Genomic DNA, 16787 nt, shown 5'->3' on the forward strand with positions numbered 1-16787 from the left:
TACACTATCAGGCTCGTTCGATGTTATTCACGATACATTCGCATGCAAAGAAGTACTGAAATTGGAAATAATTTAGTGACTGATTAATTTGTTTGTACGTGTTCATATGTAGGGTTATTTGGGTATTTTCTCAGGATAACCTGATTGGCTTTGTTTCCAAGGGTTAGTTTCATTCTTTTTTGTTTAGTGTTTATAAGGACATAATTAATATTAAGGTATCTTCCTTCATGATATTGTTGTCTGCTGAATGCTATAGGTAAACTTTGCGAGATGATCACACTTCTAATTTTACAATGTCATTTTCGTACAATCTCAGTGGATATTTAGCCCCAAACCAAGCCTGTATATTACCTGTGAATGATCGTTTCAAGGCCATTTTTCCCCCGCTAAAGCGGGGGTTAGCCTTGCGCACCCCATGACAATCATGGTTCTCTGTTTGAGGCAATGTTTTCATGGCCGGATGCCCTTCCTGACGCCAACCCTTCGTCGCCCCTTATGATGCACAGGGATACGGTGTGCCTATTCTAAATCGGCATACACACTGGGATCATTCATCCCAGCAAGCTGGTACTCAATTTGCCGACCTCGGAAGGATGACAGGCTGAGTCAACCCCCCTGGTGTTAATTCAGCCATCGACCGGGATTCGAACTCAGGATCCTCAGATCCCAAGCCTGCACCCTAACCGCTAAGCCAACACCAGGCTCTACCTGTGTGCAAGACATTACATGTACAATAAATTAAATAAATAGCACCGCAAAGCGGGCGTAACCCCTCAGCCCATGCATGGTGGAAACAAATTTCAAGATGGCTGCCGTGGCGGTCATATTGAAAATCGCAGTGCGCCCATTTTCGAAAGGAACCTTCCTCAACTCAACACCAACACACACTGCAAAAATGGATTTAATCGGACAAGCCGTTCTGCTCGAAATTGACGGAAACCAATTTCAAGGTGGCGGCCATATTGAAAATCGCAGCGCACCCATTTTCGAAAGGAACCTTCCTCTACTCAACCCCAACACACACTGCAAAAATGAATTTAATCGGACAAGCCATTCTGCTTGAAATTGACGGAAACCAATTTCAAGATGGCTACCGTGGCGGCCATATTGAAAATCGCAGCGCGCCCATTTTCGAAAGGAACCTTCCTTTACTCAACCCCAACACACACTGCATAAATGAATTTAATCGGATAAGCCATTCTGCTCAAAATTGACGGAAACCAATTTCAAGATGGCTGCCGTTGCCGCCATATTGAAAATCGCAGCGCCCCCATTTTCGAAAGGAACCTTCCTCTACTCAACCCCAACACACACTGCAAAAATGGATTTAATCGGACAAGACGTTCTCCTTGAAATTGATGGAAACCAAAAGTTGACGGACGCCCGTGAGGACAATACCCCTTAGCCCAATTTGGGCTGAGGGGTGAAAAGGGGATGTGATTGATGGATGTAGTAAATAGTTAAAAGTTAAGATGTCGCATTCTTGGGAAATAGATGTATGTTATCATCGGAACAAGAATACATATAATTATCAAAATCGATGTAAGTGAAATTGTGCTAAATCTGAGTTTCTGCTGAGCATTAAACACCAAGAGATTATCTCCTTGTAATAAATTTGTCAAAGGTTTTTTTTTTTTTTTTTTCATTAAGCACACCTATCACTCTAAATAAACATCTCCAAAATTCAAGGACATACATTAGAAAAATGTGATATGCACACGTTATGGTGAACACAGTGAGATAGTTGCCAATTTGAAAATCATTGCATTTTCTCTGGGGACGTTTATTTAGATTGGTACGGTATGTCGAAAGTACATGTACATGATTTCTTAATGATGGCTGATTAAGAATGGTTTTTGTAGGATGATGGATGATTCATAAATTATGGGGAATTTTTGAAGAATGGTGCCTTTTTTTATGGTGATTTGTTTTGAATGATGGTGATTTTCTTTGAAGGATGGTGATTTTTTTTTGAAGGATGGTGATTTTTAGCCACATCGCAAGATGCTGGTCATAGAGTGCCCTCTGCTGCTGTTCTTGTTCTTCTTGTTCTTCTTGCAGAGAAGACAAAACCTCAAAGCTCCACCCATCTTGGGAACCATAGCTCCACCCATTGTGGGAGAGGCTTCATATAAACAAATATCCACCATTTTATTAACTCGCATAGCTTTGAGGCTTGTTTTGTAGGCCCGTGGTGTCTTCCTCTCACACAGTTTTATTTCAAATCAAATTCGATATATCATTTCATTTTTCACAGTCGCTAACATAGTTTTAGACTCGGTTGAAAAAAAACGGGAAGAAAATGCGATGAAAGTTGCCCTTTATAGAACGAAATTAATTCTCAAAGGCCTGTAACTTCAAGTCCATTGAGATATATTTTTTTTAAATCGCGGCATGGTCAGTCATACACCGACCGCCCGAAATAACAGACGGGAAAATGCCGATATATATATTTTGTTTAAATCGCTGCATGCTCAGTCATACACCGCCCGAAATAACAGACGAGAAAATGCCGAGATATATATATTTTGTTTAAATCGCGGCATGCTCAGTCATACACCGCCCGAAATAACAGACGGGAAAATGCCGAGATATATTAAAAATTCGTCGCCACACACGGGAAATTGTCGAGATATATTTTCACTTTGCACAAAAATAACATCAAGTAATCGAATCAATAGGAATGTCCTGTGCCTATAACATCGACGTTATAGGCACAGCTGCATCTAGGCATTGTGTAACATCGACGCGGCTTTTGTTTTAATTAAAACTTTTTGTACTTTTTTTTTGGAAGGATGGTGATTTCTTTTTGAAGGATCGTGATTTTTTTTGAAGGATGGTGATTTTTTTTGTGGAAGCATGGTGCTTTTTTTGAAGGATGGTGAATTTTTTGAAGGTTGGTGCATTTTTTGAAGGATGGTGCATTTTTTGAAGGATGGTACATTTTTTGAAGGATGGTGCATTTTTTGAAGGATGGTACATTTTTTGAAGCATGGTGAATTTTTTGAAGGATGGTGCATTTTTGAAGGATGGTGAAGTTTGGAGCAGAAGAATGATGTGAAATATTTCTGAAGGATGGTAGTTGTGATCTACATGCAGTGTATACCTGTTGAACTGGACATGCGAATATCCATGTATATATACAAGATCGAGACTCTTGAAAGATCTAACATTTATCACAAAAAATCAAACACACACAAAATATATAATAAGGGTAGCGGTAGACAAGATGGGGAGAGAAGGGGAAGCACAAACACAACATTTGAGAGCAGGGACATCGGGAGATCTATGAGAGGGAGTGCTTGGGGGGAGGAGGGAAGGGGGGGTGGGGTGGGAGAAGTATACAACACAAGGACACTGCAAAGACTTCCTGGAAAGAAGTTGGTATTTCAAAAAAGTGGATCTGGGGTGAAATTAGCGGGGGTAGAAAAGATCAAGGTTTTGGATGGGGGGGAGATTAGAGATGGTGGTGAACAGCTGTTTTGAAGACCTGGGGGAGGAGTGGGATTGAAGAGAGTGAGGGAGTTTGTTCCAGAGGCGGGAGAAAAGGGGAATGAAGGAGTGAAGGTGAGCAGAGAGTCTTGATTTTGGCAGTTTCACCAGAAGAGGGTTGCTGGCAGATCTTGTGCGACCTGAAGGAATATTTGGGGGCAGAGCACAGAAAAAGAAGGGGGAGCTAGGTGGGAGAAGAGTCGGTGGAAGACAAAGACCACAAGCTGCCTGCAGTGAGAGAGAGAAAGGCCCTCAGAATCAGCTTCATCACAGGAGATACCAATGATTCTGACTCCTTTGGTTTCAACCACGTGAAGCCGTGTTAGGTGTGAGGCAGGAGCACCAGCCCAGAGGGGAGAGCAGTATTCCATTGAGCTGTGGATGAAAGCTTTGTATGTGGTGAGGAGCACAGATGTGCCCAGAAAGGAATTTGCACACAGAGGATTCCCAGACGGCGATTGCAGGCACATTTTCAACCCTTTTTTAATGGGCCTTTGCAATGCAATCAACCTGGAGGACGCATGAAATATGTAACGATTTTATTTGGGATTTGACCCCCGGTTCATGCCCCAGGGGATGGGGATGTAGTGTCACAGTGGTCAAAATGGGGAAAAAATGTTTTAAGTCAGAATTTGATATTGGCTCATTCCTGATGGAATGTTTTGCCATCTTTCAACTTCACTTAAAGTGGGAAACGTGGGGATTTCCGATGGCATGCCAATGACTTCGCTCTAGTTTACTTTTCAAAGGCGTTTAGTTTCCGCTATTTTTGCTGTGCTGATATTTGGGCTTAATTGGAATGCCCTGGAGGATTCAATTGGAGTTGATTCTAATATTTATAACTGATGTGGTTTAGAGTACAAAGCGTATTCTCCGCTCCGGTGCAGCTTTGTTCTACGTTGCATCAAGTACGGTCATTCTCAAAGTTGCCATGGCGCCGTACACACGACAGTACATTATAAAGTAAAAAGAGTTTTATTTTCTAATCGCAAAAGTATTTGTCAGTTTGTATTGCCACAGTTTGTATTCCCACAGTTTGTATTCCCACAGTTTGTATTCCCACAGTTTGTATTCCCACAGTTTGTATTCCCAGTTTGTGTAACACCTACACATTTGTATTGCCACAACTGTCCCGGAAATGCCGTAGTTGGTTGTTCTTTTTTTCACCATTATGTTGCATGACAGCAATGACAGTTGCGATGTGATTTATTTGGTTAAGTAAATTGTTTTGTTGTCACAGTATCCAAGCAGGACCACAGCAAACGCCCATGCTTTATGTGTGCAATACTGAGCCATGGAGAAAAGGATTTGATTTATGGAATCGACGATACAATGGATTTCAAGCAACTGAGCTCATGCTTTCGTGGAGATGTTTGCAAGTCTTTGGTGGGAAAACCTAAAATCTTCATCGTCCAAGTAAGTTCGAATTCGCTGTCTAACATATTTGCAACATGACATTGTAACGCATTGATGGCACCTCTGCACCAAGGCTCAATACTTACTCCACTTGGGCAAAGCGAAAAGCAGTGTTAAGTGATTGGTTCACTTTGCCTGTCTGTTTTCAGACGTCAGTCTATGATCGAGAAATTACGCTATTTCAATTGAATTATATATTTCGAATCGTGTAAAACACAAATCGGAACACAAACCTGCAGTTTAGCAGTTATTTGGCTCTGAATTTGACAAGTTGTATGAATCTCGTCCTGATCGTGCATGCACAGAGGATTAAGGTTTAAAAAAAAAAAAATATTTTTTTATTTTTTATTATATATATATTTTTAACTCTGCTTGTCTGTCAAACAAAATTGAACATCATTCTAAACAGGAAACTTACCGTTTTAAGGACGTCATAAAAAAGCTTCTGTACACTTCTGAATTCATTCGGTTGCTGCCATCATTAGTTATATCATCAATAAGGATGAGTGAGCCAGTTCCAGAGCTGTCATGTGATGAATGAGCTTGATTATATATACCTATCAGCAATGGGTGTGGTTGAAACAGCTGAATCCACTCATTAAAAGGGGTGTCTACACTACATACTTTTGGCGTGTGTGTGTGTGTGTGTGTGTGTGTGTGTGTGTGTGTGTGTGTGTGTGTGTGTGTGTGTGTGTGTGTGTGTGTGTGTGTGTGTGTGTGTGTGTGTGTGTGTGTGTGTGTGTGTGTGAGTGAGAGTGAGAGTGATGTGTATATATATATATTTTCTCTTCTTATATTCCACGTGCAAAGTGTTCCAAGATCGTCGCTGTGAGTGAAGAGGAAGTTGTTTTTCCATGTGATTCCGTGATTCCACAAAACAATCACGTATTCACAGGCTCTATTGGCAGTAACAAAGTCGATCAGACCCTTCTTTTTTTCATCCCGCTGTCACTGAAGAAGGGTCATGTTGTAAATGTTTAAAAAGAAATGATAGGGAAATAAAGAAATAACTTTACTATTTTAAAATGCCACAGGATGTTGGCAAAATAAGCTGCAAATTATTTTGTTCCACATAAACCTCTGCCTGATCCACAGATATCTGTGGTATTTTTGATGCTGTTCTTACTTATTCAGTATTATTGACATCTCACCTGGCGTCATTGGCGTCAGGAAGGGCATCCAGCCATAAAAAAAAACATTGCCTCAAACAGGGAACCATGATTGTCATGGGGCCCGCAAGGCTAACCCCCGCTCTAGCGGGGAAAATGGCCTTAAAATGATCATTCATTCATTCATTCATTCACCTGCACTGTTAACAGGACAGTACATCCTGTTCTAAAATTATTTCTTGCCTCAAGGTATATATTTTTAGTTGATACTAAGGGTTTTAACACTTTTCGTTTTTGGTATGACCATTGTAAACTATTCTTGTGTAACAATGAATGAATTGTACCTATTCTAAACCAGGGTACACACCTTCATTCTTGTGTAACAATGAAACCAAAAAATTGTCTCTGCCACAAACAAGACTCACTGCCGTAATTCTCACTGGCTCAGGAACAATTTTTGTGTTTGCAATCAGAATTCATGGCACAATTATCAGTGAGCCTAGGCTGGTGCATTTTGTTCTCATGATAGACCACCTTTCCTTTGTAGCTTGTTTGAGACACAATAAGGAATCCCTTTTGGATGTTTGATGGTAAGGTGAAATCTGGGTAAAAGTGTAAGGGGAATGTGTGGGTATGTGCTCGAATGATGCGTGGGTGGCCCTTCCACTTGATGGATTTGTTGGATAGGATATGACGACAGATGTTTGTGCCACCTTATGGTGGAGTGAAGAAGATACGATGCAGTATAGATGGGCCAAACAACCTTTTCCTTTCCTACTTTTCTCGAGTCGTTACCATGCTGTTGATGTTCATGGTGCTGTAGGTTTTTGACATCTATTCATGTCGCATGTAGACAAGACCTCTGCATGGTGGTTGTTGCTGTTGTGGTTCTTGTTGGGATTCTTGTTGGGGGATCCATTTTTGAAATGTACATCCAGTTCTTACTTCATTCTTATTTGGTCGGACAGTTGCAAAACCCTACCCACGTTTGTCGCCTGACTGCACCCACCATGGCAACCAGACAAAATAATATGACCATCATCTTGGTTTTCTGGTGTGTCTGAGACTTCAGGCCTGTCGACCTCTGCTGATTATACACTGCCTGAGTTTGCTGCATCAGATTTACATTGGTTTTGTTTGGGTCGAGTGTCAATCACGATGAGGGATCCTGGAAATTATAATGCCTAAGTCACACAGGCGGATTTGTCGGCGACTACTGGCGACTGGAAAAATCGCCACCACCCGCCGACAATCGTAATGAAACCGTAATGGACGGTCGCTTGTAGTCGTGGTTATCCTCCCCAGGTCGGCTGCAGTCGGCAAGAGCCGCAAAGGGGCCAAAATTTTTTTTTAATGTTTAAAAACGGCGCGCTCAGTCGCACTCGAAAAAAATCCGCCATGCTGTCGTGATGGAACCGCCATGCTGTCGTCGGTATCCGTAATAAGAGCGTAAAGCGACCGCAACCCAGTCGCTCATAGTCTTCCGCAATCGCCCCACCAGCTAGCACGGCAGAGATGCGAATGCCATACGGCCTTCCTGCGGCATTTTCCCGACTACGGGCCGACACTGTTGCGGCTGCATATCGACTACAGAAGAACTGCCACGTCTCCCCTGCGGCTATGGGAGACTGACGACGACAGCAGTAGGACTAGTGGCGGCCGAGTTACGGCCACTGGTGACAGAGATACGACTGCCTGGCGACTGCATTACGACATACTACGATTCCATGGCAAGACAGGATGGTGTGAGGGTCTCCGTGGAGTGAGGTCCTGTGGTGCCGACAAGGATATGGCTTTATTGTTTGGACTTGGGACTTTTGGGAACTTTATTTTTGGGACTTTGGTCCTTTGGAAACTTTATTTATGGGACTTGGGACCAGTGGAAATAATTTGTTGGACTTTATTTCCATTCTCTCTCCCTGCAGAAAAGTTTGATTATTACATTACAATGATACATCTTTATTAACTTTCTTATTGTACATCAAACATCTTTATGCTTCATGTCATACATCATTGAAATGAATAAAGTGAAATGTAAAATAGAGAAATAAAGATTTAAAAAGTTGTGTGAATCGTCTCCAATCGCCGGCGGTCTTATTGCAGTCTTGCGGACGTCGGAGTAAACCGCCACCCGGCCCCAATGCAGTCGCCGCGATCCGCCATCGGTCGTAATCTAGCCGCCAGACTGTCGCCACGCTGCCGCCGTGCATCCGCAATGCAGTCGTCGTCGATCTTCAACAGTCGCCATCCCACTCGGGGCGTCGTCGCAATGCAGTCGCAATGTGGCCGCCTGCAGTCGCCATACTGCCGTCTGACCATATTTGACCGCCCGAAATCGCCAGTAGTCGCCGAAAAATCTTGATCGCCGGCAGTCGCCAGTAGTCGCCAAAATATCCGCCTATGTGTGACTTAGGCATAATCGATGTCGAATAAAAATTATTATTAGCAAGGTTTAATCAACAACATGCGATTTCCATTGGCTTTGTTACTCACGATGCTGTGTACAGTCACGTGAAAAAGTAAGTACACCCCATGTAAAGTTTTGACTTTTTCAACATATTTCAACATACAGATATTTGATCTTCATTTCAACAATATTGATAGATAAAGGTGATATAATATAACAAATATCATGAAACATTTACATTTTGTAGTCCATTGTATAATTTAAATAAACATAAATGCAAATTTTGCATGTGGAAAAAGTAAGTACACCCCTACATTTATCACTACTTCAAATACCTAAAATTAGAATCAGGTGCATCAGCTCAGGTGCAAATGATTAGTACATAGTTAGAGAGGATCTTGGAGGAATCTGTCTTATTTAAACCTCAGACATTTCGTTTGGTTTGCTCTTTGTTGTTGAGGTGTGCGGCGTCACCATGCCTAGATCAAAAGAGCTCTCTGAGGCCTTCAGAAAGAAGGTTATCGATGCCTACGAGTCTGGGAAGGGATTTAAAAAGATCTCCAAACAATTTGAAATCAATAATTCGACTGTCTGGAAGATCATCTACAAGTGGAGAAGATTCCAAACAACTGCCAACTTGTTCAGGCCAGGCCGCCCCAGCAAGTTCAGCCCGAGAGCAGACCTAGTCTCTAAGAACCCCAGAATGTCATCACGGGACCTACAGGGAGCTCTTGCCACTGTTGATGTCAAGGTGCACAAGTCTACCATTAGAAAGAGGCTGCACAAATTTGATCTACATGGGAGGTGTGCCAGGAGGAAACCTTTGCTGTCCAGAAAGAACATAAGGGCAAGACGAGAGTTTGCCAATGAACACCTAGGCAAATACCAACACTTCTGGAACAATGTGCTGTGGACAGATGAGTCAAAGGTAGAGCTATTTGGCCAAAGTACCCGAAGACATGTTTGGCGAAAACCAAAGACAGCATTTGACCACAAGAACCTGATACCAACTGTAAAGCATGGTGGTGGAAATCTTATGGTTTGGGGCAGTTTTGCTGCATCAGGGCCTGGGCAGCTCACAATCATAGATTCCACGATGAATTCGTCATTGTACCAGAGGGTGCTTGAGGATAATGTGAGGCCATCTGTCAGAAAGTTGAAGCTCAACCGAAGGTGGACCTTGCAACATGACAATGACCCTAAACATACCAGTAAATCCACCAAGGAATGGCTGAAAAGAAAGAAATGGAGGGTTCTGGAATGGCCAAGTCAAAGCCCGGATCTAAATCCCATCGCGATGTTGTGGGGGGATTTGAAACGAGCTGTGCATGGAAGAAACCCCTCAAACATCGCACAGCTGAAAGAATTCTGCATGGAGGAGTGGGCAAAAATTTCTCCCAGTCGATGTCAGAGACTGGTAGACAGTTATAAGAAACGCCTACTTGAGGTTGTTTCTGCCAAAGGGGACAATACCACCTATTAGAGCCAAGGGTGTACTTACTTTTTCCACATGCGAAATCTGCATTTATGTTTATTTAAATTATACAATGGACTACAAAATGTAATTGTTTCATGATATTTGTTATATTATATCACCTTTATCTGTCAATATTGTTGAAATATGTTGATAAAGTCAAAACTTTACATGGGGTGTACTTACTTTTTTACGTGACTGTACATGCGTCTTTTGTTACCTCTTCCACAACTGAGTAAAATGTCCTTCACTCGTGTTTAAAACTGTACCACCACTTGGCGAAGGTTGTCTGTTTGATTCACTTCATGTTCTTTTTGAAAGTTTTCCCCATCAACTTCTGGGTACAATGTATTTGTTCTACGGAAAATAAATGTATCGTAAACTAAAAGTCTGATCGAGAGTTCACCACATCCACCATAATTTGCGTTCAAGTTGGGGGCACTCAAAAATTACTTATTGTTTGGAAGGAGGGGGAGGGGGGATAAACGTCCAAACGTTATGGAGTATTGCAAGGTGTTGGAGGTGAAATTACTATTTTGTTTAACTAAATGACTATTCAGTTTTTGCATTCACATTGTTACATAATAAAAACAATGTAAAATATACCGAGGAAAATTGTAGTAGGTGGCCACTGTATTGCATTTATACACCGCTTGAAATGTAAATCTTCAACGTTACAATTTCGGAAAATTGAGAGGAAAGTGATTTTGCTCCTAAAATTTCAACAGTATATCGATTGTTAGCATTTGGAAGTCCATTTAAGAGAGGTGTTGAAAAACAAAATGTAGTCGACTTCACATGGAGAAATTGCGGGGCTGAAAGTGAAGTCGTCAATTTTTCAGTAAAGAGCTGTCAACCATAAATGTGCATTAAAACTGACTTACTTCGCATTATTTTTGTCCAAAAATAGTTGTTGACGATTTATACACGTATTTTTGGCTAATTGTAGCTACTATAAACACCCGCTCCCTACGGGAGCATAAACCCCTTCCCTTTACCGCTCCCGCTCCCTCCCCCACAGGAGGGAGGGGGATCAAGGGAGAGTTATGTCCAGGTTGTGACCACAGTGCAGTCATTCTTGTTTAATCTTGATTTCTGCTACCATTTGTCTGCTACCATATAAGCGGCAAAAAGGGTTGGCGTCAGGAAGGGCATCCGGCCGTAAAACATTGCTTCAAAAAGGGGACCAGAAAACAACAACAACCACGGTTCCCGAAAAAGGCCAACCCCCGCTTTGCGGGGAAAAATGGCCTCTAAAGGTGGTTTTTATATATTCGTGCTTTTCTTTAATATCTACCTGTCACTTTCGTTATTAGACAGTGTAAATGTCCCTTGATGCAAATAATAACATTGAAAATAAAACCTACCATCTGTAATAAGAACAATGCCTTTCAGGCTTTTCTGTAAGATGCATGAACTAAGTGTGTTGTTTCAGGCCTGCAGAGGGCAGGAGTTTGACGATGGAATTCAAACCGATGCTGTGTCACATTCCAACAATTCTGTTCCCACCATTCCTGTGGAAGCGGATTTCCTCTACTGCTACTCGACGGTTCTGGGTGAGGAAAGGCCAACAACTCAGGCCTGGTTAAAACTGAGCTAGAATGAGCAACATCTTGGTGCACTTTTTTTCACTGTAAAAGTTAATGCTTTATAGATTGCCTACTATGTACTGTCATTTTTCAACATTATGGCATCATTATTATGATTAATAAAGTTTTGACTATAAATTTCCTGCATCATCTCTCATACCTTTCCTCATTGCAACACTCACTTTACTATTCATTGCCATCTTGTTTTTCACTTTCCTCTTTACCTCAGCCACCTAAGTTTGACGAAGGTTATGTTCTCATCACTGTATGGTTGTCTTTCTGTCTCTATGAGCAGGATATCTCAAAAGGTTATGGACTGATTTGGAAGGAACTTGGTGGACAGGTTGGGTGTGCCAAGGACAAATTGATTCACTGTTAGTGAAGATTCGGATGTGGATACGAGAATTTTTTATTTTTAGGTGCGCGGAGGTTATGTTTGCATCCCAGTTTGTCTGTCTGTTGGTTTGTCTGTGAGCAGAATATCTCAAAGTTATGGACTGATTCGGACGAAACATGGCGGACAGGTTTGGTGGGTAATAAGGACGAATTTATTAGATTTTGGTGAAGATCCTTACCTGGTTCCGAGAGGTTTTTTTCACTTCTTAAGTGGTTCTTCACCATTGAGAGAGGGACCAAAAACAATATATCGTATGATAGTTCAAAAAGATGTAGACTAGTTATGACAAATCTACCTATGTGGATGAGTTGGTTAGGTGACAATAACAAGGCAATTCGATTTTGGTTCAGGTCCGGATGGAGATCCGGCCTACCAGTGGGATACAAAACATTGACTGTTAAGCCTGGCGCATGTATGTGCTCTCAGGAGTGCCATTGTGGTTTTATCATTTTGGTTTTCCCTTGCTTTTCCCCTATCTAATTCAAAAGATTGACACCTGCCTACTGTTAAGAAAAATTATTTTGATAATTTCTCTTTTTAGGCCATTCATTATGAAGATAATTGAAAACGTGCAACAATAATTTAATTATATGGCAGACCTTATTTATAACTTCCACAGAATATCCAGTGTAGTTCACCCGAACATTTTTACATACAGATGCCTTCTTAACTTGTTGGTGAATCGCTTTCACAATATCAGTTAGCAATATTTCCAAAGATTTGCAATTAGGAAATTTATTTCACTCTTAAAAGGACACAATCATGAAACTTTTGTGGAAGATATATATTTTAGAGGATATGTCAGACCCATTATTGTCGTGGGTTTTATAAGCACCTCGTCTCAAACACTCGGACAGTGAACAAGAGATTTATTAATTATAAAAATAATACATGCATGGAAGATGCTGAAGTGGCGTGTAGGACAGTAACACCAGTATGGATGACATCACAGTCATTACAATAATGCACAGCCTGCACCAACATCTCAGCGAGTTGCAACCCGTATTTGGCGTAATATACTTTCCCATAGGACAAAGGAACTCAAGGACACAGACTGCTGCTTCGAAGAGAAATTGTACAAAGTTGGCAAGTCAAAGCCTCATCGGGAAATAATGTTTTGCAAGGTGAACCATGCATAGAATATTTTGACAACAGATCCTCCAAAGTCAGACAGTTAGCCGCCAGAACTGGAAATGGGTCGCAGTTGTTGCAGCAGCGACACATCAGGATGGAGAATTCAATGAAATCCCCCACATTAACACAAAAATTAAATGTTTTATGTTTTAAAATTAGACTATTTTCACTGGGTGTGTGCAAATGAGCTACTTTTGATTCACGTGACGTCACGAGCGCACATCCCATTGATTTGACGTGTACGTCTGCATTTCATCAGAATAATCGCAAGTTATTCGAGCATTGAAGATGCTGATGTGCCAAGCTTTTAACTGTTCCAATCAAGACATTGGTGAGAGTTGCTTGTTGATTTGAAGCCAGGCCCATGTGAGTCAAGCTCAGAGCTCGTCCTCAAGTAGTTATCTATATTACAAGAATATTAGCAAAGCCTACTTGGTGCTTCGTTGACAGACCAATTAGACATCCTGTTTACCAAAAAAATTGCTATATTGGTTCACTGTGTCTGTATTAAGTCTGAAGGCCAACAACAATGAGTCCCAAGATCACTATAACTCGACCAGCATATGGGAATATATCTTTAGTTTATTGAAGTGCCCTCAGGTCTGCAATTAGTCGGTGGCTCATTATGGCTTTGTTTGTCATATGTCCCGAGGGCAGTTTGCATTCCTGTAAGATAGCCGGTCAATCTCCCAGGAGCGAGCCAGATATCCTTCACATCTTCGATGATGTGCTGTTGCAGTCATGAAGCTTGCACCTTGCAGTCTTCCATATAAATGTTATTATTCTGCACAAACTGGCCCACAGCACAGTGACAGCCAACAGATCCTGCAGGAGCGGCCCACAAAAGCACCGATACGGCTTAGCCTTCAAGTTTGGCTGCTTCATGGCCTTGATTGGAACAGTTACAAGCTTGGCACATCTTGAATGCTAGAATAACTTGTGATGATTCTGATGAAACACAGACGTTCACGTCTGTCATTGAGTTGTGCGCTCATGATGTCATGCAAATCGATGGAAGTAGCTCATTTGCGTAACGGAAGTGAAAATAGTCTGATTTTAAAATACGATTATCCAGCTTATTCTCCCAAAATATTTTTTTTTTTGTGCCAATGGGTCAGGGATATCATCCTCTAAAATATATATCTTCAACAAATTTCATGATTGTGTCCCTTTAAAAACATTTTTAACATGCTGTCAAGACATCTTCATGCTTGTCTTCGCAAATATTTGTTGCACTGCATATTGCCTGTCACGATTGTGCGAGTAGCGTTTCCAAATTGATTTTGTTTTCTCCACATGTGCCACACAGGCTATTACTCATGGCGGAATCCAGAACGTGGCTCTTGGTTTGTTCAAGCACTGACTGAAGTTCTGAATGACAAAGGCACAGAGCTGGAAATCATGAGATTGCTTACCAAAGTTAACCACAAGGTGGCATTGGAGTTTGAGTCTTTGAGTGATGATCAGTTTCTCTCTGGCAAAAAACAGATCCCATGTATTATGTCAATGCTGACAAAAGAGTTCTACTTCAAATATCTCTGTTAGAAACCCTGGAAATTGTGTGAACAGGTAATTTTATGACGTTTGCGCAAGTTCTTCTGAAAGATTTAAGTGAAGTTGCTGTCTCTGTAATTGTTATGTTGATGCGCCACTGGGCATGAGTTTTGACAATGGGATGCCTTTTGTGTGGGATAGGTAGTTCCTTCGAAATAATCGTTATTGTAAAAAGACCATTTTCCTTTTTATTATTATTATTATTATTATTTTATTTTTTTTCTATTAAAATTGACTAATTTTGTATTGGGTTGCAGATGAGCCATCTTTCTCCATTTGAGGGTTACCTTACAAAAGAGGAACACTGAATGGTTTGTTGCATTGAAAAAACGATTTAAAAAAAAATCAAACTTCCATTAAATTGAAATTTGTATTTGCCCGTCTTCATTATTTTCAATCGTATGACACTTGTGTGTTGTGTATGTTTCATTAGGGCCACTCAGGTAATGGAGCCTTTTTGTGTGATGTCGTTTTCATTATGGTATGAAACAGTAATGATATAACTAACATTCCAAAGAACAAGTGTTAGTTTAAAACGAGCAGATGATGCTTGGAACCTGCTCAGGCAGTACCAGCAGTTGCCTTTTCCTGTGGAACTCTTTGTACATTTTAAAAACTGTGACTGGATTTAAAATGTTGTATGGGATATACAACATTTTGTGTTGTATGTTGTACAACAAAAATGTTGTATGGGAATGTTGATAAGTGTTTTATCTGTGGGATATCGGCAAATTTGGAAGCAGGTGATATTCAGATAAACTGAGAAGAGTATAATTTTTTCCCCTCCTTTGTCTACAAGACTAACCTTCTTTTTATATTAATCATTCACATCTTTTCAGACAGTCTTTGGTGCCTCGTGGTCTTTCGTGATCTATTCAATGAGTCTCATCCCGTAAAAACGGATGCGATAATCATTTTTTGAGATAGTCGGACCCAAATGCCATCTAATATATAAAGCCCTTTCTCGCCACTGACTCATTCACTGATATAGATGTTTAGTACCTTCTAGGTGGGGTAGACCCTGGTGTTGGGCTAGCGGCTAGGGTGCCGGCTTAGGATCCTAGGATCCTGGGTTCGAATCCCGGTCGATTGCTGAATTAACGCCAGGGGGGTTGACTCAGCCTGTTATCCTTCCGAGGTCGGCTAATTGAGTACCATTTCACTGGTAATTCCCTGTTTGTCGTTAAAGGCGGCAAAAAGGGTTGGCGTCAGGAAGGGCATCTGGCCGTAAAACATTGCTTCAAAAAGGGGACCAAAAAACAACAACAACCACGGTTCCCGAAAAAGGCCAACCCCCGCTTGCGGGGAAAAATGGCCTCTAAAGGTGTTTTTTTTTTTTTAGGTGGGGTAGAAACTGAAATTTTGCATACTGATGCAACTCAAAGCCATTATCCTAGGAAAGTCTGTTGCTTGCAGTTTATCAGCATGCCCCACCAGTCATTATGTTATTTTGTTCATGAAAATACAATGAAAAAGGAAATGTTTTATTTTGTACTGTTTTGGGTTTCGGGAGCATTTTCAATTTGTTGCATTGTATAGTTGTTGTTGCAAATAAATATATACCGTACTGCTTAACTTTACTGCTTCCATATGATGTGGTGTTTATTATTATTACTACTACTACTACTACTACTACTACTACTACTACTACTACTACTACTACTACTACTACTACTGCCACGCCACGCCACGCCATTTTGCTGCTCCTCGATCCGTGCTATTTTCGACATTTCCATCTCACCCTCTTCCGTTTTCGTTTGTATTTTTGGTTTATTTGGGTTATTTGAACCGAGTTGGTTCATTTTGTTACTTTACTTTGACGTCCCGTTTGAGTTATTAGCCCTTTGTGTTCGGGCCTAGCCGCGGCGTGCGGCCGCACCCATGTGGGACTAGATTTGCCGCGCCCGAGTTGTGGCGTATCACAAACTGTTTGACTTCCTTGTTTTTGCTTAATGACCCTTGACTTTCTGTGCTAAATTTGCATAGTTTTGGCGATTAAGCCGATAAGTTATTTGCTCAACGCGTGTTTGTTTATCCTTTTGAGCAAATCATTAGCATACCGGTACGGTCGTGCTAAAATAAGCAGAAGCTCGCGAATGAGCTCATTGATATTTTTTTTTCCCATTTTCATTTGACGGGAAATATACCGTTAATAGCAATCATGCCTCTGGATGGTACGTGGGCAAAAATGGCCGCCACTACCTCTGGTGCAGGT

At 41.2% G+C, this 16787-nt stretch overlaps 1 protein-coding gene across 4 annotated transcripts in view; it reads left to right on the forward strand.

Annotated features, from left to right (window-relative positions):
• The window catches only part of CASP3 (caspase 3), a 57263-nt gene extending 41116 nt beyond the window's left edge, over nucleotides 1–16147 (forward strand). For 2 of the 4 annotated variants that reach the window (XM_078783194.1, XM_068124361.2), the window contains 4 exons: nucleotides 4733–4908; nucleotides 11334–11454; nucleotides 14328–14587; nucleotides 14830–16147. In XM_078783194.1, coding sequence (XP_078639320.1) covers nucleotides 4733–4908; nucleotides 11334–11454; nucleotides 14328–14563 — 533 coding nt within the window. In that variant the 3' untranslated portion in view covers nucleotides 14564–14587; nucleotides 14830–16147. Of the gene's footprint in view, nucleotides 1–4732; nucleotides 4909–11333; nucleotides 11455–14327 lie in introns of all 4 variants that reach the window. The other 2 variants (XM_068124362.2, XM_068124360.2) reach the window with 1 other exon arrangement.
• Nucleotides 16148–16787: the final 640 nt, after the last annotated feature.

This window comes from Myxine glutinosa, chromosome 8 (genome assembly GCF_964187855.1).
Source record: "Myxine glutinosa chromosome 8, kmMyxGlut1.1, whole genome shotgun sequence".
Lineage (NCBI taxonomy): Eukaryota > Metazoa > Chordata > Myxini > Myxiniformes > Myxinidae > Myxine > Myxine glutinosa.